Genomic DNA, 26418 nt, shown 5'->3' on the forward strand with positions numbered 1-26418 from the left:
GCTGGTGTCAGTAAAGAAACGATGGAACCATGGGAGAGTAGAAAATTAATTCGTTTGGAGAGGGCTTCAACGCGCAGTGCACGACGAGGAGGGTGTCGATCAGGGTTCATGTTGCGCGGCAGAGACTGAACCCGTAAATTAGCGAAAGTGGCCCAGGGAGGGAGTTCCGGTGGCACGGGGGGTAGTTGCGAAGTGGGGTATAGTTAAATGTATTGAGAATAGCACGACCTTGGGCAGAAGTCTGCAGGCGTTCGAGTGGGGCATGGCGATGGCACGCGATGCGTTCTTCAAGAGTATTGTATATCCCGAGTTCCAGAAGGGTGGCGCTGGGGGCGTAGGAGGGTACTCCCACAGCGATGCGTTAAAGTGTTCGGAGGGAGGCCTCGAGGGACGAGAGTTGAGATAGCGAGGGTTGAAAATACGGAATTGTGTGTAGTATACGGGACATAATAAAAGCATCGATGGTGCGGAGCAGGTGATGTTCATACAGTCCAGCTCTTCGGTTGGCGACCCGGCGGAGGAGATGGAAAAGCTGAGTGATCTGATTGTGAAGTGCCCGCAGAGTCGGTACAGATGTGCCCGCATAATGAAAGTTGAGACCGAGGATCCGAAGGGTGTCAACATTCGGTATACGGCTGCCAAAAATTTGTACCTGAGGAAAAAAGCGGCCCGGTGCCACCCCACGCTTGTTACTGACTACAAGTAGAGGGGATTTTGAAGGGGAAATAGAGGGGCCGACAGACGTGACCTAGCCTTGGATGACGTCACACGCTTGCTAAAGGGTGTCCTCCAGTTGGCCGGGACTGCCCTTGGTTGACCAGAGCGTGATGTCATCCGCGTATATAAAGTAGGAGAGAAAGGGGATGGCGTCTAATAGTGGAGGAAGCGAAGCTAAAGTGATGTAAATTAAAAAGGGTGGGAGACAAGATGGAGCCTTGAGGGGTACCAGCTGATAGAATGGGGCGGGGGGGGGGGAGATAAAGCCCGGGATAGAGAGAGGAGCGGTACGGTTAGAGAGGAAGGGGGGGATGTAGGTATACATCCGAGATCCGCAGTTAGTTTCGGCTAAGTTAGCGAGGATGGCAGTGTGCTCAACATTATTGAAGGCTTTATGAATGTCGATAGCAAGGGTGCCACGGAGCTGAGAGGAGCTACGAAAGCCGTAGACGTCGTGGAAAATACGGAGGAGGGTATCCTGAGTGGACATGTAGTGGCGGAATCCAGTTTGGGTTAAAAGGGAGGGCAGAGGTGTGGGAAAGGTGCCATTCAAGGCGCGTCAATGCCATCCGCTCAAGCAATTTACCAACACAAGACGTAAGCGAGATAGGGCGAAGATTTGGAAGAGTGTGTGGTTTGCCTGGTTTCAGGATCAAAATAATTTTGGAATGTTTCCAAGACGCCGGCAGTTCGCCACTTAGCCAGCTGTGATTAAAGAGAGCCAGGAGCTCTGAAATTGCGCTTTCGGGAAGGTTGCGGAGTAGTTTTTAAGTTATTCGATCTTCCCCTGGCGTCGTATTGTGACAAAGGGTGTTGAGCGCCCGGTGCAGCTCTGTTACTGTAAAAGGCTGGTCGAGGGAGGACGGCGGGAAGTCTCTGCATTGAAGCGCAGAAGCAGGAGTGTGTGTGCTAGTGGGATACATGAGTAAGCGCAGGTCCTCGGCAAGTGTGTTAGGATGCTGCTTTGTGGAGAGGAGGATGTGGGGAACAGGGTGGACCGATGAGGAAGGTTTAATGAGCGAGCGTAGGTGACCAAGCCCGTTTGGTGCCTATTGCTGGATTGCGGGAGTCACAGAAATTCCACCAATTCTAGCGAGCTAACTGATCCGCGTAGGTCTGGGCTTCTTATCTGAGGATGGTTATTCGACGGCGCAGGCGACGGTTGGCTTTGTTCCGGCGCCAGCGGCGAATGAGTGAGCGGCGCGCGTCCCAAAGGTGCACGAGATGGGGGGTCTATGAAAGGGACATCGGCTGTCAGGGCAACATATTTAGCGTACCGATCATGATCGCGCATGAAGGCACGAAGCCAAGCGTCTGGATCAGTTGGGTAAATGGTGGGGAGATCCGACAGACGGAAACCATGCCGGTCGGTGAGAGCCATGTGAAATCCCGGACGAGGTTGGGTCCGCATGAACGGTAAACGGATTTCAATAATGGAATGGTCGCTTTCGAGGCTTTCGTGTAGGTGCGACCCCGAAGAGTTGCCTGTGCCCTGGAAGAACGACCAGTCTGGGGAGGTGTCACTTTTGACCGAGTTGCCGAGGTGGGTTGGGAAGGCGGGATCGTTCAGGAGACAAAAACGGCCCTGACTGATTGCAGCGGCCAAGGTTCGGCCCGTTGGGCTGGCCTTAGTGTAGGTCCAAGCTGGATGACTGCACCTGACGTGAACAACCAACAAATCGTCGAACTCAGCACTGCTTCACAACTGGAAGAAAGCGCCCAATGCAATGAAGGTGAAGTGCGTACACCTACACGGTGCGAGATGCAGATAGAACGGTATAGTTCATATGACCGCCTAATACGCGTCACTGCTTGGGTTTTCCCATTCATAAACCGTCTGTAAAGAAAACACCAACACGGGCCGTTGAAGTCAACTGAGTTAAGCCACAGGCAGAAGCCCACTGGATAAAGCAATCACATGAAACTATTGCTGACTTAAGTCCAAACAAGACAAGGAACAAGGGAACATGTTTTCACTGCATGGAATGGAAGTCTAAATAGTGGAACCACGATGATACGTCCCCCTGTCTTATGACGAACCGGTTCTTACGACGGAACACCGCGGTCCCGGCCAACGCCCCGTAGAAACAATGCATTAAAAACCTCGAAAATAGGACGCTCGGGTGCACGTGGTCCGCTTCATACGACGCATCCTGGCAGGGATAAACCGGCGTTTTTCTCATCTTTTACACCGCTTCGCCGCCTCGTCACGATCTTTCTTTATTCTTAACCTTCGTTTGACGCTGCCTGATGTGCGAAGGCCCGCAGGCAAGCAGACGCAAGCAAGCAGGCGGGTAATGTTAGGTGGGAGTCAACCAACGCGCCAACCGCGAGAAATCAGTCCAGACAAGTGGCTCGAAGGACCGCCAATTTGAAGCTACCATCGAGCCGACGAACGCAAAACACATACGACGCAACCCACCACCCGCTTTCTTCGCCTGGTCTATTCAAGTTACTCTCTTTCGCGACGCGCTCTCGCCCCCTCTATCTGCTTCGCTTATCAGTCTCTTCCAAAGATACGTTGTGGCTCCGCTCCTGTCTCGTACTCCGCCGTCTCGTACTATCGTTGGTTTCGCTTGGTCTTGGCAGTTCCAACTATAGTGAACTAGAATACTAGTTCACTATAGCTCCAACTCCCGCCTTTTCCCCTCTCAATTGGCTCTACCACGTTGGCCTTATCTCGCGCGCGCGCGGCGCGGGGCTGGCGGGCTATAAATAACGTCGGACGGCACGGGGGTCGCGTAGCGCGGGGTGCATGGCTGGCGGGCTAGCGTAGACGCCGTGGAGGGGAGGAGGAGGCACCAAATAGGCGTTTTATTTTTAGAAACTTTAGATTTCAGTTAGGGGTTCGCAAATTACGCGAGAATGCGCTAAATGCAGTACTTTAAAAAAAATCACGCCATATCAACGGAATGAATGATGATAAGTGGGGCGAAGCTCGAGAGGGGGAAATCACCGGTAACCGTATCTCTCCCGTGAAAGTTCGCCCATTGCATCATTAAGAAAGACGTAAGACTGTGTGCGTACATTGTACAAATCAACTCTTATTTTCGGAGTCAATGCTCCCAGGCCCAGACCTGGTGAAAGACCCCACGCCATCGAGGACTACCCCGCACCTCCACCATAATTTGTCACGTAGGATGGGACACAACGGTAAAGAAAGAACTTTTATGTAGGGCGAACTTGTGCCCGAACAAGACGAGAGGAAACGAGCAAAGGTCCTTGCGTCTCGTTCGATCTCCGAGAACGACTGCCTGCGTTCGTGGCGTGATCTCTTGCGTGATCTCCCCCTCGCAGTGCACGTGCGCTGGCGCCTCCGTTGGCGAACACAGACAAGCTCGCGCTCCCGGTGCCGAGTTTGCGCTGCCGGTTGCAGCCGGTTCTTGCGCGTGCAACGCGGCCCACTTTGCGACATCTCCGAAAGCATGCGGCGGTCCCGTACCACGAGACACAAGGGATGGACAGACCCATGGCTTTAGGAGCTTCGCCCCTAATAAGTTCTTAGCCCACCTGTCACGTGAGGTTGTCTATTAGGGCGACATTTACCCGTACCCCCATCGTACGACCATAGTCATACGACGCTTCCGCGCGGTCCTTTGAAAGTCGTATTACAGGGGTTCCACTGTATATTTAGATGACGAAGGGGTGTTTCGGCACAAAGGACGACTGCAATACAGCAAGCTACCTAACCGCCATCGCAGTGTGTTGCCTAAAGGAAGTCATTTTACATAGCTTTTGGTCAGACGTGTTCACCACCTAGTTCTGCATGGAGGCGTTCATGACACGCTGTCGCAATTACGCACAAGATTTTGGGTACTACAAGGACATCAGGTGGGGAAAAAAGTTGTGAACCAATGCATTGTTTGCAAGAGGCACAACGTGAGAGCTCTGACGCAATCTACGCCACCTTTACCAGCAGACCGAGTAAATGAAGCTTTGCCATTTGAAATCAGTGGTGTCGATTTTGCGGGAACACTGCACGCACGTGAAGACGACGGGAAGATGAAGGTGTATGTCATCATTTTCACCTGTGCTGTCACACGGAGTGTACATTTACAATTCGTACCCAACATGTCGGCCAACAGTTTTTTGCTAGCGTTCAGACGGTTTGTTGCGAGAAGAGGTACACCAGCGGTAATATACTAGGACAATGCAAAGACATTCAAGAAGGCAGCGAAAGACGAGAAAAGAATGATTCAAGCACTCCAGGACGAGACAACGCAGGGTTACTGCTCCGTACGCAAGATTCAGTGGATGACTATCGCAGAGTGCGCCCCTTGGTGGGGAGGCTTCTACGAATGCCTAATACGGAGTCCCAAAACATCAATGTGGAAGATAATAGGAAAAGCAACGGTCCCCTTAGAAGAACTGCGGACGATAGTCACCGAAGTGGAAGGCACGCTAAACAACCGTCCCCTTACCTACGTGCACGCTGAACCTGACGAACCCCTGCCTATAACACCGGCGGACGTGATTGGAGGAAGAATGAAACATCTTGAGGGAGGAAAGTGGACGCAGAGCCCGCACACCCAAACGACTTGGAAAAGCCGGTGTCCCACCATTCGGTCTTGGTGGATCAGATGGCACCAGGAGTACTTGAGGGAGATTTCTGCGACTGCTCGTGCCAAGACCGTGAACCAACCACATTCTGGGAGATGTGTTGGATTGAGAAGGTCTATCCCGGGCGTAACGGCGTAATTAGGGCGTGCCAACTCCGCAATAGCAACAACGAGCTACTACGTCGGTCTACAAGGCACATATACCCGCTCGAGGATTTCTTTAAATAGACGCGCCGATTCGCACATCATTTGGCGCAAGCGGGAACCTGTAAAATATTCACATCAAAGATCAAGAAGAAGATGAAGAAGAAAGACCTGGTCATGCAGCGGGAGTGCGCGATCTATACTATTTTTTTTTCGCCATTAAACCTGCGTGTTCCGACAGCCAGTTTGTCTCTCATCTCTACAGCTGAAGGGGAATCACGACTTCTAAAACGTTTATAGATAAAACGAGCTGCCAATCTCTTAATGTTTTCAAGCTTTTCTTTATTAGTGATAGTGTAGGGGTCTCAGACAATGCTCCGGTATTCCAGGGTGGGTCTTACAATGGATTTGTATGCAATAAGACTAAGCGACGAGGGGGTATCACCTAATCTATGCTTCAGGAATCCCAACTTCTTTTTCGCGGAGGAACATATGTAGCTTTGGTGCAGCTTTTCCTGTATCAAATGTGCGGGCATTACGCGAGGATTTTTTTCTTTTCCGGCCGACTGAAAGGGGGGGGGGTGCATATTATATGCAGGGGCGGGTTATACGCACGAAAATACGGTACTTGCAGGCTGAGCTTCTAAAAGCATGTTCGTATGGTTCATGAACCAAGCGTTTGAAGAAAGCAGTGAGGACCGCATCTGCGTTTTTCAAAGTAATTACTTTGAAATAGCCCCGTAAAGTGAGGTACGAGAACATTGTCTGTGTTCGAAACCCTCTCGATTCTTTATTTTTACCCTATTAAAAGGAGTGCGTACGCAGTGGACAAAACCTAGGAGTCAATCAGTGCTCTGTGATATGCTTATGACTATAAATCATCACTTTCTCGTAGCGCTATTTGCCAGAAATCAAGCCCTTTAAAAATGGTGAGCTGCTCCAAATGTTCTTCAGGTTGTTCTAAGGACGTCAGAACCCGTAATGAAAAAAAAAATATGCTAGTTGCTGTTGAGCATCTCACGATATTCTTCCTTTGTGAAGGAGGTCTGAAATGAGGTCTTCTTTGTTTTAAAGATAGCAACAAGCTTTGCAGGTCGCCCTCTTGGCACTAAACCCATAAAAATGTACCTTAATTATTCCTTGTTCAATGTTATGAACATTCACCCTCTTGTATATCTCGGATTGACAGCAAAAACGGAAATAGTTAGTCCTAGCTTAGAAGAATTGTTTTGTACTCTTTACGTTGCCAAACCAGATGAACAAGGGGTTTGTACTCACCCTAATTGGGATATGTCAACCCTTTGCAGAATTTTCAGCCAACTTCAGGCGAACCTTCGGAAGCAGAGACTAACACGGTACTGAGAGCGCCGAGCGCCCAGACAGAAAACGTGTGACCGTATGGACGCTCATGGTTGACTTCGATAAGGTTGGAGAGGTGAGCTGATAGCGATTCCAGCCGCACATCCGTGTTGAGCCCAAAGAAGTGGAAGGGTAGGCATGGCCACACATCATAGAACAGATAACAAGACCTGAGTACTAGGCCACCGACTAGCTGCGCCGATTAGAAGGGCCAGATACATCCATGGGAAATATCATGCAAGTATGTGCAGGATGGCTGAAATAATAAAAAATTGACGAATGCAACGAAGCGTATTTAAGGCATTGCGGTTTGGTCGTTTCAAGCATTGCGGTTAGAGTTTCTTACAGTGTACACTAGAGAGGAATCTGGTGCTAGCGTCTATGCGGCTCACATCAAGGCCGTCTGTGTCGTCATGTGCCTCCATTACATCATGCGCTCGCCTTAGTTTCATCGTTGGCTTGGATAGAAACGTTTTAGTTACGGCAAATTTAAACAAAGTGCCACAAAAACGCGAAGAATAGTGTGCAATTATGTAAGTGGAAAAACAAAACAGGTTGTCTTGAACTAAGGAAAAAGGAAGTAAAGCGTATTTTTGCCGGAACGGTTGTGGCTGCTATTCTGCGGCCAAGGTGGTAGTTACAAACAATGTTAATGTTTGGGGGGGGGGGGGGGACTCGTTAGAGACTCTTATTTTATTATTTTACCATTATTTCAAATAATAAGTTGTTTGAAGAGCTTGGTAAGTTTTTTGAGCGCGCCTATGAAAACGTCGCCTTCATGGTGAACCGGTGCACCGACCGTCAGCTACAGTTTAACACACCTTGATGACGAGTGAGTTGGTTTATACTTGAAGAAAAAAGAAAACGTAGCGTTAAACAGTCCTGGACGATGACAAGATAGGACGGAAACAGGCGCCCGTGTCTGTCCTATCTCGCCTTCATCGAATTATGTTTTGTTTGTTCTTTTCGTCTGGTACAAATTTCGCGGCGGCACATCACCCGCTCAGTCAAACGTCTTTCGACTGCGGCATGCGCAACGTCAGGTGCGATCACGCACTGCCCACTGTTTCACCGAACACGGCTACCGCAGAACAGTGAAAATTTCGTCTTCCTCGTAGCTCGTAGACGTTGTTTTGCATAGTGAAGAAAGCAAATCCCAAAAACCGATTAAGAAACCAATTGTCATGCCATGCCCAAGCCAAAAGCGGGGGTCTTCCCATAAACCCCCACGACTACATGCCTTAGCAGGCGCAGTTTCCTCTCTGGTATACTTACTAAGAAACTCTATGGCTGGTGCAGTTTCAGGCTGGGGGGCGCGCGAGCACTGAGAAGGCGGGAAATTTGAAACGCGTTGGGCAAACCTCCGCTGAATTCATCAGGAGAGGAGTGGGACAGGGAGGCGAAGAGTGTGGTTTGGGGTAGCGGTGAGCGGATAACGGCGCCATAGCCCATTATGGCGAATCACTGCTCTGCACTTCCGGCAGCTTTCACGTTGAGTGGAACGGCTCTAGTTTTTTCAATGACTCTAATGGTCGCGACCGAACTTTATTGTAACTCAAGTTATTGGATGATGACAGCGCTCTGGATTGGATTGAATTGGAAAAGACTTTAATGACAAAGATCCTGCAGTAGTCGGGGGCCGATTTACGGCTCCGCCTCAACGCGGCCCATAGCGTTGCATCTCCTTTCGCGGCCCTACTGAGCACTAGCTCCTTTTCGGAGCCCGTGCCTTTCAAGCGCGGTGAAGATCTGCTGGATGGCCCATTCTTGATCCATCTAAAATGGTATAATTTCCACGCGTACCGACAGCGATGCTGTTTAGTCAGACATTGACGTAGCAACCTCGTTCACACATTTGTTGAAGCTTGAGCGCTAGAATGAATCTGGCCAAACTTCTGCATTTTACGACATTTAGCTAACAGAATTTAGTGGTTAAAAAGATGACAAAATATTTTAGGAGGTCTAATATTCTGAGCATATATAATAAATACAGCATTCCTCAAACACCTCCATTTTTAGAGCCTATACAATCCCCACATGCAATATTTAAAGATAATCTGGGAGCCAATTTCTTCAGCATTATTCAGGGACTCCGGTAATAAATATGAGGTTCTTGGCATTTTTACCATATATTTAGGGGTATTTATCCATCACATGCGTGCTATATGGTGAGGGCGCTTTGTGGCTAAAAATTACCACGTCTCGAAGTACTTGCGCCTTAGCCATTATTTTACGTTTAAAAATTTGACCTGCGCGAGAAGGGTAGAATTGAATCGAACAGTGCGTTAACAACGCATGTAAACCTTAAAAAATAGTCACGTTGACTTCATGCAGAAACGTATATTTTAACCGGTTTATTACCACGTTGTCACCACTTAGTCGTAAAAATAAAAGCACAATGTATATTCAAAGTATCCGCTGAAATCGTCAAAATATTCTCGCCGCAAAAAATTAAGTAAGCTGCAGGAATATTTTTGCGTTAATATCTTTAAAAATCTCTGAGCTCAATTTATCACGCAGTTTGTGACAACGCTGGAGGTTACACCGTCTGTACAGTTTACTTCGTTGAAGTTGGTTTCTCCCTGGTAGGAAACTAGTTAGCACGGAAGGCAAGCCGCCTACCGCTCACGTACACGGTATCAGGTGGCGTCTGCAGCTGACCGCCGAGCGTTTGACATGTCTTGCAAAAAATCCTTCGCGACTGGAAAGCACGTTCCCGCCCCGTCGATTGAGGTATCAACACTAATTTTTCTGCGAACGTAGTTAAGGAAGGCTAGGAAGACAAAGCCACGTGCGCTCATCATCGCTCGTCTTCCATTGGCTGCTGCTTGCGCTTCGTTTCATGGTTTGATTGGTTCCCACAAGGGCACATGCTGCGACGACCAATCACGGGTAGTCCTGGTGGGCGACCAACTTTCTGATTATAACTCATTACCCGTCAGCAGTTGTTCGCTCACTCGCAGTGCATTGCACGCTGCCGAGCGGTAAGGCAGCTCTCCGACGTTTATAATTGAGAGTGCTAAGGGAAGGTTGGTTTTAGAGTCCTGTCATGAAGTCATTCTCCACGCACCGTAAATGGTGAGTTCATCGCTACCAGAAATAACTAGGAGCATAAGCACTGTATCGCTCACGTGCCTTGCTATTTACGGTCGTCATGCCCCAATCGAGTAATTTGAAAGCAATATGCTACACGGTTCGCGTATTGAGGAGAGAGTAAACTTTTACACACGGATGTGGCTTATACAGTCGGGACGGCACGCATATAAATTTTCATGCCACCTCTTCCTTTAATTGTGGGGTCGTGCAGGAATAACATCTGTTTTACTGCATTTCCCGCAGCTACCGTACCTGGATAACGGCTTGGCTCGTTATCGTTTTTAATGTGGTATGGTACGCAGGAGCGAATGATGACGTGTTCGACAACTTATTTCCTGGACGCGGTAAGGAAAACTTTTGCTTGTTTGTTTGTGCAATAGTTCGCAACCCTGCATATGCTACGTCTGCTAATAAAAACATTTCTTGCAGAATTTATGCCAAGATCATTATGCGAAAGCGACTCTTGCAAGAGCAGAGGTATGTAGTTTTTTTACAAAACTTGCATACGTTCAGTCTCATTACAGTCAAAATACACAAAAAAACTAATTTAATTGGTTTGATCCAATTTAATTCAAATCTTCTTAGCTCTGAATGGTATTTTGGCTCAAACAAGCAAATAGAGAAGCAATGGGTTCGTACGTGAGCCGCATATAACCACCTCTAGCAGCAAAAAGAGCGGCTTTAAATATATCTGTTCGGTGCCTCAAGCTTCTCCTATCAGGCGAAAATAGATTGTATGGGTTTATGCATTAAAATTCAGCGATACTTTAATAAAGGTGACACAAAAAGTCAAACGAGGTTCCTGTAAAATGTTTTGTATGGAGTCGAACCTCGTTATACCAAAGTAGTATCGGAAGAGCAAGTTAGTTCCGTTATATGCAATGTACATTATAACAGTAGAGATAAAAAAAGGGCCCATCTCCCCGCGAGGGGGACTCGAGTAAATGCGTCGCATAGGGGGTGGGTGTATTGCGTTAAAGGGGTCCTGAAATACCTTCCGCCGATGCATGGATGTACATGTACCCAAATAAAGCAATGTATTTGCAACCTCCTCCCGCAAGAATTTTGTTAAAGCGATGAGTATTAGCTGAGAAATCGTAAATCAAAAACCGCGCATTATCGTCGCGCCGCGTTTCCTCCTCCTTTCGACTTACTCTCCGCTGTTGACGGCGCGCAAGCATTGCCTCCCATGATGCTGCGCTCCGCAGCGGTGACGTACTTCCGCTATTGCGCTGCTACTGTCGTCTGCTACGGGCAAGCTTTGTTGACACCATGAATCCCGCACTTCGCTCAAGGCTGGAAAACCGAACGAAAAATCTGGCCGCATGTGTGCGGCGGCCTGGCCTTGCCCTTTCGCGGTGTTCGTTGGTGCAGTTGCTATCGGTGGCACGTGACTTTTTATCGGCGGCGAACTCGCAGCCGTACGGGGAAGATCGTGCGCTCGTTCCCTTTGATGCACCGACACTGTTTATCCAAAAAGTGCCGTATCAGATGTGGCCCCGCTGGTGCCGGGTCTTATTTTGCGGCGGTCGTAATTCCTGCCGGCGGCATGTGAAAAAGACATTTTAAATCGATACAGAACCCGTGCACAAAACCCTTCAATCATGTGACCAGTTCAGCTTGGGGCGACGCGTGGTGGAGAGCGGCAACGTTGGCAAAGCATGCTCCACCGCGGCTCTGAGCTTTCTAGCGCTGGAGCGAGCGCCACTTCTTTGAGAATCTCAAACATCGGTTGCCTTGACAACAAGGCACAAACCACTGTAGAACTCAGTTACGGTTGCGTGTTCCCGGTTCAGCTCGGGGCCCCACCTCGCGACATGTGGGCACTGCAGGCGTACCACCCACTCCCATTGGGAAGTGCGAGATGCGTTTGACATTACAGGAGGCGATGGTGTGTGTGTGTTGTGGACGTCTTTGTTTCGCGATGCAATGCGACGTTGTGCTTCTGCGGGTGGATAGTGCTTCCCATGGTCTGGGTTATCTTTCTCGAGCGACGTACGACTCAACTTCGCATGGGGTATGTGCAGTGTGCGTGGCTAAAAGCCATCTCGGCTTGTGCGCCGGAGTTAAGCGACTTGCTGTTCGTCCCCGCAAACCGCGCGCGAGGTGAGTGCCGAATTTACGACGGGCAGGAGGAGGCAACCCATCGTCTTTCAATCGCGGTTCAGACTTGCAACGCATGTTGTGACGTTGTGTTCGTTCGAAACCCATCTCTGGATTGTTTTGAAGTAGAATAAAATGTATGCGTCAAACCCGGGCATTCGGCTCAGGGCGTTCTCTGCGATTGCACGAAAGAAGTGCCACGGGGCTTCAACGCTTTCTTTACGGAACGTACTCAGGTAAGGGAATATCCATGTCGTGTTATGGCCGTGCTGCATTTATTACAAACGGTTAAACGTTTGTTTACACTTGTTTCGTTTGTCGTAAAATGTCCAAGCACTCCGGCACTCCGCCGGCAGATCAGCCGGCGAGCCGACGCTGAGCAGACGACTCATCTCTTTGCCGGAAGTGCGTGAAAAAGCCGCCCAATAGCAGGATGTCTAGCTCATGACGAACATCTGGGAATCGATGATGTAGACATGTGAAGATGGCGGCGTCCAAAAACACGAAGGAAAGGGTGAGAAAAAAGCGACAAACTTTGCAACAAAAGTGTGAGCTTTCCGCTGCGCGTAAAAGAGTAATACTTGGCACAGATGACGTTGACGACCCAATCTAACGATTGCGCTAGTTCGTTTAGTGTGCTCAAAACGCCTTTCAGGGCCCCTTTAACGTTTAGTGTTTGGGGAGTTGGTGGTAGTGAATGCGTTGTATCAGTAGCTTCTTTACGTAGTTTGAATGAGTCAAGGATATAAGGCGCGTTCGTAGCCTTTCATTCTGTGTCGGTTTTGTGGCGCAGTGGGAAGAGCACCATGTACCTCGCGTTCCGCCCACAGGTAGTGAATGCGTTGCATCAGCAGCTTCTTGACGTAGTTTGAATGAGTCAAGGATATAAGGCGCGTTCGTAGCATTCCATTCTGTGTCGGCTTTGTGGCGCAGTGGGTAGAGCACCATGTTCCTTGCGTTCCGCCCGCAGAGTCGTGGGATCGAAACCTGTCGCCGGCAAGTATTATTTTTTTTATATAGTGTAGGGGGAGGGGTGCGGACCTGTTGTTGAGAGCGAGGAGGGTAGCGTGATGCGGGAGAGGAGGAGTGGGGGAGGGGGCGCGCCTGAGCGCTGAGCTGTTGCGGACGGACATCGGACGCTACATGTGAGTTAAAGAAATGCTCTGCATTTAAAATCGGCTGTAACAAATCGACCATCTGGCTCGCACAAAAGAACTTGATACAAAAATGCATTTTTATAACTTCCAACCAACTATAAACCAGGTAACCCTTTCTTTTCTCCTTGTTGCATTTCAAGCTGAATGAGCCGAAACACGAGTACATGATATAACAACAAAACAAGGTTCACTTGACAAAAAAGGCTTGCGTCTTTATTTAATGAAGGATGTGATCTTCGTCTGGTGGCTACTCACAGCACTGAGTAGGATGGAGTTTTCCGCAGTGTCCACGAACAAAAGGGCCTTTATACTTCTGCAGTTTCGGATGCCGGAGGGTTTTTCGAAGTAGCTTCTCAGCCTCCTGGCCAAATATTTCTTCGTTATATTCGATATCACGCTCGGCTCATAGTTTCAGTTTCGTTATAAAAGTATAAGTGTCATTGCAATAAAGCGTGACCAACCGAAGATCGTATTTAGTCCGCTATAGGCGATAATTCGCTATATCTGTATTCGTTATAACGAGGTTCAACTGTACTCATTTAAATTGACAGTAAACAAAGGTAGGACCAAGATTTATATGAATAAAGTAATATTTACACACATCAAGAAGAAACAATTACTTCATCTTCCCGTAGGGGAACCCTGAGTAGTGTGCGAAGCAGGCATGGGGTCGATTCAAGAGCCCATTAGTTTTCAGTTCGTCGTTTCCGTGAGGTTGAGGTACGTAGCTACCGTTATATTTACCGTTTGGTTTCCATGCTAACTACCACACTTTTCACTTACCGGAACTACGAAATGGGAAATTGCGTTGACCCCAAGGTTGTTTCGCATACTACTCAGGGTTCCCCTACGGGAAGATGGTGTAATTTTATTGGAGAGGAATGGGGGGTGTTAGAGTGGAGGCATTAGAGAGAGAGAGAGATGTTGTACGTGGTATGAGTTTGTCTCTATTTAAGCATTATCATCATCATGTTCAACGTAGGTGACGTCGAGCTGTGGTTTGCGTTCCGCTTTAATTATGACCGCTTTGTGATCTGTGAAATGTGTAGTCAAGGGCTGTTGTAGTGGATGAATCCTAAAGTTTCTGAAGATGAGGTTGATGCACGCTCCCCGGATGGCTGTGGGCTGCTTGTAATCACGGCCCGCCTAGACTCTCCGACGCACACCGCTGCCGACGACGATGAAACGTCGAAGGCGCGTGAAGCGTGCTCGTCTCGTGCCGGCCCAGAAAGACACCGGCAACACTGTCGCTTCAGAGGCCCTTAAAGGGGCAGCGTGCTCGTCTCGTGCCAGCACAGGAAGACACCGGCAACACTGTCGCTCCAGGAGCCATAGAAGGGACCGGGCGTTCAGCAAGCCGAGCATGCGCAGTGGGGGTGTGGACGGCGCAACAACAACGACAACGACAAGGGAGGGACATAGCCCAGATCATGAGATGCTTCGCAACTAAAAATAAGGGGTACATGATTAATTTGAACCCAAACCACTTAATAATGAGTACTTATGGACGTAGACATTATGTACAAATTGTGGTTGTACGATAGGGTAGGTTGGTGTTCTCGCGTCGGCCTTTTAAAGAAATGAAAGCTTGAATTAAACGGAATTCAAATTATTTCCCGTAAAGAACTGAGAATAGAAAACGTAATATGTAGTCAGTTGTGAAATGAACAAAAAATACAACACGAGGATCTGACATCATGGACGCGACTGGAGAATAAATCCAAGGTGACTTCCTGGTGAGAAATAATTGGTAAGCCCGGCTAACGCGTTGCTAGGTGGCTGGCGTATTCCTACAACTGCATATATGCAGACACATTATCCGCTTCTGTGTGACGTCAGGACACATGTGGCTCTTGAAGAGATGAATAGTGATTACTCTTTTTTCGTTGAACCACACATGAGTGTCCCTCTTGAGTACATGCACATTGCTCTACTCGATTGCCTACTCCTCTGTCACTCAATGGTGGAGGAATTTCTCTGCTCCTGAGTGACAATGGTGGAGTGATGACTTGGGTCATAATCGCAGCTTATGATTCCATTCATCTTTACGGTCCTCACTTTGATGGAGAGTGGGTTACGACGATAACGACAGCGATGACGATAGGTGCCGTGACGTGCGTGCGCATATGCTTACGAAAGAGCAACATTATAGATCTGGCGCAGGCATGCACAGTATTGCATGATAAATGCTTCTTATGTCTACTAAAAAATAGCAGATAAGAACTACTTACACTGTTAAAATTTCTAGTAGATGTGAATGTGACAGCAGGGCGTGCTTGCCGAGGGACATGCGGATGGCCGAAGCCACCAGTGCGAGAGGGGAACCATTCACCGTGTGGAATGCGGATGCGCGAGTAGGAAGACTCACTCGTCGTTCCATTCTTCATTGTCTCGTTCAACTAACGGCTTCCCATTGGAGAGGAGAGCAGAGAACCTTCCGCCGAGAATCGAGTTGGTGTAGAACCAAATGGGTACCATCTAATGTAGGGATGTGCAGACGGATACACAAGACATTTGCCTCGCGAAACCTATCTGGGGAAGGAGGAGGGACATTAGAACAGCAAGTTTTACGAGCACTGCACGAAATAAAGTTGAGCTCAAATAGAGCAGCAAGGAATGGCACCTCGAGAAGTTTACAAGCGTGTGTCAACATAAAAGATGCAACTCCAGATTGGAAGTTCCCGCTAGAAATGTAACTTACATCATTTTAGTCCGCAACGTAGTTTAGTTGACATGAGACATTCTCCAATGTACGACTCCACTTCGTGCACACACACGCGGGAGCCCTTTTGGCCCCAATAAAAAAAAATAAGCGCAACCGGCCATGGAAGGATGATATAAGTAACGCTTAGATATGGGAAGCGAGCGTCTTAGACGAGAGAGCAAACTCTGGTGGGCGATATCCCAGCTCAAATGGAGAGTGTGAGAATCTAGGCTCCTGGGAGAAAGACCTCCGTGTACCGAACGACTGTGGGGATCGGAAGCCTCAATGGCGATCTGAGGACGATTACGCAGCTCGACTGAGCCCACGGGTTGATCGGTGCCGATGATGATGATGATGATGTTCCAGGTACATCAGCTTTGATGTTTGGGGGGAAGCTTGTACAAAGAAAAAGAAGTGTAGCTGGGCTGGGCATCCCATGAGCAGAACTGACATAATGTGGGCCCCTCGGGTTTTTGGATTGACGGCCGATAGGCGTGACTGGAAGTAGTGGGACCACCGATAACTCGACGGAGGGGTAATATGATGGAAGTTGGCGGGGAGCAATGGATTTGGACAGCGCAAGATACCAGCAGTTCGAAGTCAATAGGAGAGACCCACATTCTGCTGTGTACTTAAAAGAGGATGAAAACGACGGCGACGACGACGACGATGATGATGATGCTGATAACTGGGATAATAATGATAAAAATTTAAGTTCCATTCTACTTTGTGAAGGTGGATGGCCAGCGAAGCGTTTTAGCACACGGCATAAACATAGCACACAATTTAGGCGAAAGATACGAGTGAATTTTATTCCTCTCTAGCGTTGACGGCAGTAATCCCTAAGAAAGAGTTTTGCGACTCGGACATTACTCATGCATGCATACGTAGCCATACATTTTACAGTGGTTGAACTGGTTTAAACTAAGTTTGGGGAGTGATAGCGCGATTCTCGCGAAGCGGCTGGCAGGCAGCCGCTTTTGTAGCAGCGACTACCGCATCTACAATTGCACCACAGATACACAGACGCTGCTGGGCGCCTCCGGCTTCAACGCGCTGTGAACTGCGCAGTGAACGTACAGTGCGTGGAGTGAAGCCTATGCTTGTCGCGCGATAGACCGTTTCTCGGGCCGGGAGGGGATAGCGAGCCCGCATATTTTAAAGACGATAGTCTTTCTTGGGCTACTTAAACCCAGAAATTTTGGTCTATCTGTATGTTTGTCTGTATGTCTGTCTGTCTGTGACTCGATTGAGCCACCCGGCCAAAGTAAAATTGATTTTGCGCAATAGTCTTATATACTCACAGCCACACGTAAACGTCTAAGCCCGGTTTATGAGTTCATACTTGTCAACTTTGTTGAACAAGAACAAGAAATTACGCAAATATAAGACAGGAAATTAGTGCAAAAGGGATATTTACAGTGTTCATTTATTAAAACATTCATGGATGTTTGGTTTTTCGACAGCCAATGATATTATACATCTACTGCAGAAAACCACCGCCTCTTGGCGGCATATGAAAAATCACGCGGCAACATGCAGCAACGAAAGGTTCCACTAGCTAGGTTCCACGTTCTGCTTGGAACGCACGTCGAGCACGGCCACGCGGTTCTATAAACTTTGTAGTCGGCCGCCTCCATTCACGCGCGTCTCCGCCGTACTGCAGCGCTGGCATCGAAGAACCCGGCCTGTAGCAGTGGAACGCGGTAAATTCAAATCGCCTTGCGCGAACCTTTAGTGTGTTTACCTTGGGATGAGCGCTACGGTACAGGAACAGCATGAAAGGTGAGCGGGAAAGCAAAGGGGGGCATTTCCTTGGGAAATGTCTACAAAGACTATCGTCTTTTGACGACATTTGCAACGAAAGGAGCAGATACGAGGCCAATTTTTTGATATCACGTGCCCTTACCCTTTCTCTACAGCCTCCTCCTCCTCAGAACGTTGGAGTTTTATACAATGAAATACCTTGATGGCAACGAACCACGCGCACATTTTTTGGTGGCGCGCGCGCGCACATACGCACACACACGCCCCCACACGCACATACACGTGGTCGCACGCAAGCATACACGCATACCCAAACTCGCACACACACTCGCACACACATGCATGCACACACGCACGTAAGGATACGTATGCCAATTTTTAAGTGCCATGTTTTTTACTTTGTCAACTGGAGCAATCATTGTCCGAATTTTATTAGTTTGAGCTAGAATTTCACCATGATGTTTTCGTCGCTTTGTCGTGTTACATGTTACAGATACCTTAAATGAAGTAGCGTCAGCATGTTTATTAAATAAGTTTTGCTCTTGACGTAACTGCTTAACCACATTTTATTAATTTTACTGAGTATAACTTTGCAGCCTTAAGACATCCGGAGAATGTTGTTTAAAGTTATAGTTTCTTGACGTTTTTTCTCTCGTAAACATTTTGATTTTGTGTGTATTCTTAATACAGCTGATCTGATTTTGGCCTCCGTCAACCAAAGCGCCGACCCATGCCAAGACTTTTATGCCTACGTCTGCAATCGCTGGGATGAAGCGCATCCCATTTCCGATGACCTGTCGTCGATGAACCCCTTCGTAGAACTCAGACACAGAGTGCAAAGTGAATTGGCAGGTGGATATTTACCTTTTGTCTTCATTCTTACACGTGCTTGTGTTCATGGCCTAAACAAGCTGTCATCTTAGCACCTTCCCGTAGATATGGATGTTAAGGCTGCTGAGTTTAAACTGCAGGGCGTCCCGGTGTTACCTTTATCGAGAGAGGGGGGAGAGAGAGAGTGTGTGTGTGTGCGTGTGTGTGTGTGTGAGAGAGAGAGAGAGAGAGAGAGAGAGAGAGAGAGAGAGAGAGAGAGAGAGAGAGAGAGAGAGAGAGAGAGAGAGAGAGAGAAAACGCTCATTGAAACAACTGGGACAGGGTAGGGGAGAAAAAAATTAGCAGTGGCTTAGCTCGGCTATGACAGGATATACGTAGCGTGAGCTAAGGTTCAGCAGTACAATCCAGTCCAGTCCAGTCACTGCTCCTTGCGCATGCGCAGCACGGCTCTCTAGGAGCCACGCGAAACGGCTATCAAGCGGCTCCGGCACAGCGTCAGACTTGGCTACTGCGCAACGGAGGCGCACAGCTGGGCACGCGCCAGCGCCAGTGTGGCTGCCGTGGCTAAGACGTCACTCCTCTGGAATGCGCAGACAGGCGAATGTGCAGACCGAATTCTCTACACACGCGTACTCCAATTGGATTGGATTGGCAATACAATCCAATTTAATCCAATCTAACCCAATTACATCCAATCCAATCCAATGCAATGAAATCCAATGCAATGCTCCTCGCGCATGCGCAGCCCGGCCCTTCAAGGTCCACGCGAATCTGCTCAACCTAGGCCAGTGTAGCTTACGCTACAAAAGAGTGATCAGTTGCGGGCGGCCATCCGGTAGACCGCGTGCCGCGGCTACCATCCTCGCCCGGGAGATCAGGGCCTCCTGGTCTTCGAGCTGGCAGCTCTGCAACGCGCACTCCCACAGCTCAAGGGTAGGGGATCTGGGTGGTTGAGGGTTGGTGGGGCACGTACGGACAAGATGAGCTGTGGTGTTGGGCTCATCACATTGGGGGCAGTTAAGTGGGTAGTTTGTAGGAGAGATGTGGTGGAGATGCAGGTGAGTGTAATGCGTGTTGGTTTGAAGTCGGCGCCAAATGCGGGCCTCAGAGTTAGAAAGTGAAGGGCGTCGAACCGCAATAATTAACATACTAAAGGTTAGCATTGGGTACATGGGGCTTTACGAAGTAATTAGAGCCCCCGGGTAAGCACAATGTATACTAACTGGTTATTCGTAGCGACTGTTCATTATTTTTCCGTAATTAGTTGCCACTTAGAATACGCGCCCTCTGTTTTTGATATGCTGCATAAATTTTATTTTTTACGTGCACGGCTGCACAGGACTGGTGAACGTTACCTGAAAGAATAAAGTTATTTTTATTTACCGACTGGTATGTTTTAGGTAACTGGAAAGATGAAATGTAAAAATAAATGTATTTGAGTACCTAAAGAGACTCGGGCGGCATATGGAGGGACATTTTAAAGACGTAGAAAGTATGCACGCCATCAATCGAAGCAGAAGGTGAACTGAGGTGATAGGCAATGCAACGTTATGTTGGATTCGGCAATAATGTAGTGAAGAGTCGTCATTTCACGCCGGGTGTTTATGTCGCATTAGTTCAGGAGATCGTAATTACTTGCTGAACGAATGCTTTTAGGCAATATTCTGTAACCTGTGAGCTGAATGGGTAACCATCTCCACGGCGACTTTACAATGAGTGACGGAAGTAGCAGTAAATTCTTACTTAAGCACGGCGAGTATTTACAGCGCATGCGCTTAGGGGGTACAGTGAGCATTAAATCCAGAAACCGGAGGTTGTCATCAGATGACTGTTGTGCGGTCAATGTCGAGCCTGCCAAGTTTGATTCAAACAGTCTTAGAGTTCACTGAGCTTGTTTTTGAGGCTTCGAAGAGGTAGATCACTCGAAGATGAACAGAAAATCATTAACGTAGCGGAAAACCGCGTGGAATGGTTACACGGAAGGCTAGGTGCACGTTTCTTGTCGCAGCTAGCCAGCAAAAAGTCGCCAAGAACCGGAGCGAGACAGGCGCGTATACGAAGTTCTGCTGTGGATGAAGTGGTCCCCTTGAAACATCACCAAGGGCGCCTCCAAGTAGAAATTCAGAAGTCCAAGGAATCTAACGACGGCCGTCCTCGCAGGGTTGTGGAACTGAACACTGTCGCAGTTGTTGATGTCTTGTAAAAGTAAATGGACGACTACAACACTACGGGGACGGCCGTAGTTCGATTTCTTGGACGTAATAAGTTATTTCTGGAGGAATCATTGATGGCGGTTGAAGAAAACATTATCCGAAACAGAAGTGTTCATATAGACACCTTGAAAATAGTTTTAGTAAAGGCATTGCATGCTGTGGCTTCTGCTTTTTGAATTACCTGGACTCTGAAGTTTTAGAACTTTTGACTTGCCGCCAACTTGAGCCACCAAAACGCATATTCCCGTGATTAAAAAACAGCGTTTTTGTTTTAATGCGTGGCATTCTTTTCCGAGCACCCCCACAGCCAGGACCGTGTAATGCCCTGCATTTCCACAGAAATGCAAATTTCGCAAAAGTTCCAAATGTAATTCTTATATTATTGTAAACAGAGATAACTGGCAGCATAAAATTTTGAAAAACTAAAAACATAAGTCAAATATAAGAAAAAATTACGGAAAATGGCTAACCGTAAAAACCCCTGCATTTCCACAGTAATGCAGATTTCGCAAAAGTTACACTTCTAATCGTTGCAACAGCATAAATGGAGATAACTGGTCGGACTAGATTCAGAAAAACCAAAACAATTCGCTGAAAAAAAACTGACACTCAAGAAAAGGGGCATAAGAATGCTACGCATTAGTAGATAATTCCCTGAATTTTTGCTGAATTGTTTTGCAGAGCACAATATTTAAACCAAAATGATGAGATGCGACTTTTCTACTTACGAAAGACAACTGAACTAACATTCAAAGTCATACACTGAAGGGGCCGTGAAGACAAAACAAAAGTTTGGTTAATCAAAACGACTGCTTTGTTTGCAGACTGCTTTGTTTGCAAACAACGATACCAATTTTATCGTAAACTTTGAACAGATAAGTGATATATTAAGGAAAACATTGTGAAGCAGTGGCCAGTCCCCAGCCACTTTCCGGAAAATTTCTCTTTGGCGTCACAGAATCTTTTCCGTGCGATTGAGAGCCCCTAACGAAAGCAACCACCAAGAAACATAGCTGGGCGATTCTAGTAGGGCCTCTGTTTCCTTTTAAGTGCAGAACACTTTAGGGGCTCACTTTGTCGTCGTAGCGCGCTGTAACGGTCGATGTCAAACGACTGCCGGATTCAGGCGGTGCCGCGTGATAACGGATCCAAGTAGAGCCCGGCATCCCGTCGTAGGGCGTCCCGCAGAGGCTTCGAATACCAAGCCGTTTTTATAGACATAAGCGTTCGAAACCCGTGAAGCGCTGGCGCTTGTCATACATATCCGCGTTGTTTAGCGCAAACAGAACTGCAGGTACATTTGGGGCAAAATATGCGTAATTAATCTGCAGCGCCGCGTTCATTTAGTTCGGAAAGCTCGTTGGGTTGGTTTTTGCGATAGTAAGCGAAAAAAGTGGCAGTGAGACGCCGGAACGTGCGGGAGAAAAAGCAAGCACAAAAAGAGACTCCCAGTGGCGCAGTTTCATGCAGGGGGCGCGCGAGCACTATGGAGGCGGGAAATTTGAATAGCTTTGGATGGTAGCAGTGAGCGGATAACGGCGCTACAGCCCACTATGGCGAATCACTTTCTGTGCACTTCAGCCAGTTTTCATGTTGAGTAGAACGGCTTTAATTTTTGCTGTATAACTTGAATGGTAACTAGACGCTATCACACTGATTACTATGTTTTTATTGCTGGCCCACATTGCATCACTCCTCTTCATAACACATCATTGTAGCGCGATGTTTGAAAGGTTTTCAATATTTCTTGTGTTTTTTTTGTTAAAAAGGTATTTCGCGGCCTTGATATAGCTGAGTTAGTTACCAAATACCAGTTTCTAGAAATTAGGCAAAGCTGAATTTTATCTTCATGCCCCCTTTAACTATCGCCAGTGCTAGAGCTGATTTCTTAAGACAAAACTTCCGTAAATTTAGAACTTCAAAAACTCTATTTAAAACCTTCTGTCCTGATAGGAACGCTGAAATTGGTGAAGCGTGTTGCCTAACTATAGGAGCCTCGAAGCGTGCATGAATTGATACAGATAGAACTTTTGCACCCGACGAACGAATGTTTTGACCGGTCAAGCACAGTAATAAAGAGTATCGGGTGTGCGTGAAACATTTTTCAGGCGCGAGCTGTGCACGGTATGGACAGGATTAACTGAAACACTTAGTCTAACTCCTGTTCTGCGTAATTGTACGACGAAAAAAGATAGCACAGGTTGACGTACGCACTTGTCTTCTACCGCAGACATCTTGGAAAATCTCCCGGTCGTTAATGAAGCCAGGACAGCAAGAGAAAAAGCGGCTGTCGCCTTCCGTTCCTGCATGGACACGAGTAAGAGTGGTTCCACTTTTCTCTCACTTCAAGCTCAATATAGGGACTTTGGAATTTTGTAGTATTAGGCGTTACAAAACACCGAACAAGGCTTTGTCTGTCTCTCGAAGTTTGTGTTATTTCTGTGTGTTGCTCCTTACTTACTGTGAGCGAACGCATCTACATACACGTTGCAGAGGCCATGGAAGAGCACCGCATGAATGCCGTCAGGAGGGTGTTTCAGAAAAATGGCCTGGCCGACTGGCCAGTCCTTCCTGGCGGAGCAGGAGCGGACATAAAGAGCTTTGGGGACATGGTCAAGAAAACGGGCCTCAAGTCTCTGTTCTCACTTAATATCGTCAGGGATAACGACGACCTGAAATCCCGCATCATTGAGGTAAGGCATTGGGGACGCAACTAGGAAGTCAAACAAAACAAATCACTCTTGGGTTTAGTGTTGCCTTTTTGACTGATATATGGACTCGGAGAGTTGTGTATAAAAGCTGCTCGTTTATCGATTGATTACCTCGTGGGCATTGGTTATTAAAGGTTACAGAGTGGATCAATAGGGAAGGCAAGCGTGGCAGGCGGCGGCAGACAGTTAGATGGGCAGATGAGATCAAGTAGTTTGCGGGAATACATTGGTCGCAGTTAGCACAGGACCGGGATAATTAGAGATCCATGGGAGATGACTTTCCCCTGCAGTGGGCGTAGATAGGTTGGTGATGATGATGATGATGATGACCTTATGGGCTCAAAATTATCTTACTAACGGGTTTTTGCTCTACATTTCACTGATTAGCCGCAGAAGTTATTGATATTCTTACAAACTCCTTACGGCTCCTGCCTTGATGACCAGCGCCTGCTGTTGTTGAGAGTTGTTAAGCCAGGGAGTGCTCAAGTGCTCATGTACTAAATGTACCTCCTCATTGCTTTTAGCAATAAAAAATTTGGCGCCCTTCCATTCTCTGAAGAATGATGACGAGCGGAGCCTGCCCCAGTCTAAAAAGTGCACAAAACACACATGTTGTCTGCAACTTGCGATTGAGCATACTGTATAGTTACACAGCAGCATAATATTTGGGTGAGCTAAACTTTTATTCTAGCGGGCAACGATGATGCTATCTGTTTCACTTCTGCAGAAACTCGTGTGTTCACAGCCAACAGGAATTACACAATATTTACAGCCCCAATTTGGACTACGTAATTACAAAGAGTAGATAAGACAATGTTGAAGTTGTCTTAGAGGCTAATGGGCATCCAATTTGTTTCGGGATTGTTTCATGAAATCAGGAATTACAGCGGTTTTCTGCAACCAAACTTCCTCCGCAAGCGGCATTGTATTGACCGCAGCCGGTAATTCTGTAACGTTTACAGCTTTACTGTGAACTAAGTAATTACGGCAAGTAAATTAAAGTCGGCCTAATAAAAGAGGGGTCCTAGCAGCAAATTTCAGCTTATTTTTTCCAAAGCTGCTTATATTAGATTTAGAGGTACAGAAAAGTGACCAAAAAGTTCGTTTTGCCGCGATGTTCAATTTTATGGACGCAACTTCTACACACCCTGTTGACGCACGCGGGTGTGAGAGAATGAGAGAAAACTTTAATGAACACTGAAGAGGTTAGCCCCACAAACGGCGGGGCTTGCTACTTCAGATGGGGGTGAACATAGTGAGGTGAAAAAAAAGAGGGGAAGAAATGCGCACCAACAATGAATAAGAGGGAGAAGAAAATAAAATCAGTTCAGAATCAAAATCAAAATCAAAATCAAAATCAAAATCAGTTGAGAATCGAGCCTATGACATCTCCGCGGTGAAATGTTTGTTGTCTGTCTCTTTCTCTCGTCTCCGCAGATCGCCCCGATAAGTGACCGTCAGCTTCAATTTTTCGCCGCTGCTTCCCAGAGTTCCTCGGTCACATTAGCCCACAAATTTAAGGAGATGGTCGTTTTTGCGGCAAAGAAGGTAAAACCAGACGCCAAGGAAGAAGCGCTGAAAATATACGCAGGCGAGACATCCAAGTTTTTGGCAGAACTAGATAAGGTATGGATAACCACCACCTTTTAGCAAAAAAAGTGTTTTATTCTGGGATTCACAAATATTTCATTTACGTCATATCCGTCGCGGAACTGACGCCAGTAAACGAAGCAAGCGTCCTGTAAAGGGTGCACCCCGGTACAAATGGTCTTCTTGCGGGGAAGCAACCTTTATCACTATAGAGTACTTTATACTTAGGGTTGTTCGTTTTCGGCTTTTATATCTTAACACGAAAGTGTTTTCCGCCGGGATACACCAAGATTTCGCTGACGTCATATCCGTCACGGAACTGACGCTAATACGCCTTTGCCGAAGCGACCCGCCAGAAGGATGTCGCTCGCCAAGCACATGCACAAGACAGCCGCTGACCTCCAAATCATGCTCGGCTGCAGATTTCGCTGCACATTTCACTTTCGTGTTTTCTGATTCCTATAACAGAGAAATCAGCAACAGTTTTTTTCGTTCTACGAAGATGCTCTGCGGTTTTGCGTGGATCGCATGTGCGCATGCGCCGTGCTCGTTCACTTCATTTGCGTGAACGAAGGCGGAACTTTAAATTACGTTTTAGGTCCCAAATCACACGTACCACGGGGTAATGGTTTTGGATGTGAGGGTAGTACAGGTGTCGCTTTCCTAAACAACTGTCGTCGTGATCGGGCACATTGTTGAGGCGAAACCCGCGTACTCAATGTTCACTGTAATGTTCACCTTAGGGCGAATGCACCCATAGACAAGCAAAACGGATTTCGCGTTTGTCGGTCGGAATGAGGAAAAACGTAAATGTTCATTAATGATTTGAAGTTTATTTCTCATGTTTAACAACTGCGTACAAATCATAATACAGAAGGAGGTCCAATCGTTAAAAAAATCTCGGGGGCACCTCCTGTCAGAGAGTGCGTAAAAGAACAGAGTTAAAGGGGACAGCAAGTAAACTACACAACAGGGAATGAGCAAGAACAGGCAGGGAACAATATACTTATATACATACAATCGTAACAGTAGAAACACATGCACATCAAACACTAAAGGAAATAACGTGAAGTCTTAGAAAAAACAACACAAACACTGCAAGAGATACAGATACAGTGCAAACATGTTTCTATATTATGCCCAAAGTCTATAACGCAAAGCATTTCAGTTGATTATGGGGCAAATGGGCAGAGCGAAGCGATTTAAGGGGGGTGGGTAGTTGATTCCAGATTGAAATGGCTGCGAATACTGCGGTAGTTTGTTTGTCTTAGAGCGAATGCTCGGTAAAGTTAGGTTATTCGGTTCTTAAAGACAGGCGCTTTTGGGGTGGGAAAGTAACGACTGGTCGATCCAGCTGTGGGTAAATTCATTATTTCTGGCCCGAAAGAGCAGAATACACATTGAAAACTACCGCAAAGCAAAGATCCTTAGTCGTCAGCGCCTCCAGGAATCCTCCCCTGTGGGTTT

The 26418-nt window shown here is 47.4% G+C and overlaps 2 protein-coding genes across 5 annotated transcripts in view; one reads left to right on the forward strand and one right to left on the reverse strand.

Moving 5' to 3' along the window:
• LOC144163106 (lysosomal protective protein-like) overlaps window positions 1–6879 on the reverse strand; it is a 38636-nt gene extending 31757 nt beyond the window's left edge. Inside the window, exon 1 of one of the 4 annotated variants that reach the window (XM_077693912.1) lies at window positions 6699–6879. The gene's annotated coding sequence lies outside the window, so the exon portion shown is untranslated. The remainder of the gene's footprint in view (window positions 1–6698) is intronic. The other 3 variants (XM_077693911.1, XM_077693910.1, XM_077693909.1) reach the window with 3 other exon arrangements.
• LOC144161749 (neprilysin-1-like) overlaps window positions 1–26418 on the forward strand; it is a 69142-nt gene that overhangs the window by 7097 nt on the left and 35627 nt on the right. Inside the window, exons 2-5 of the mRNA XM_077692353.1 lie at window positions 18297–18458; window positions 22881–22967; window positions 23144–23343; window positions 24799–24987. Of these exons, the coding sequence (XP_077548479.1) occupies window positions 18297–18458; window positions 22881–22967; window positions 23144–23343; window positions 24799–24987 (638 nt within the window). The remainder of the gene's footprint in view (window positions 1–18296; window positions 18459–22880; window positions 22968–23143; window positions 23344–24798; window positions 24988–26418) is intronic.

The sequence above is a fragment of the Haemaphysalis longicornis genome, unplaced genomic scaffold (assembly GCF_048455015.1).
Source record: "Haemaphysalis longicornis isolate Haplotype H1 unplaced genomic scaffold, Haemaphysalis longicornis Haplotype H1 scaffold_12, whole genome shotgun sequence".
In the NCBI taxonomy this organism is placed as follows: domain Eukaryota; kingdom Metazoa; phylum Arthropoda; class Arachnida; order Ixodida; family Ixodidae; genus Haemaphysalis; species Haemaphysalis longicornis.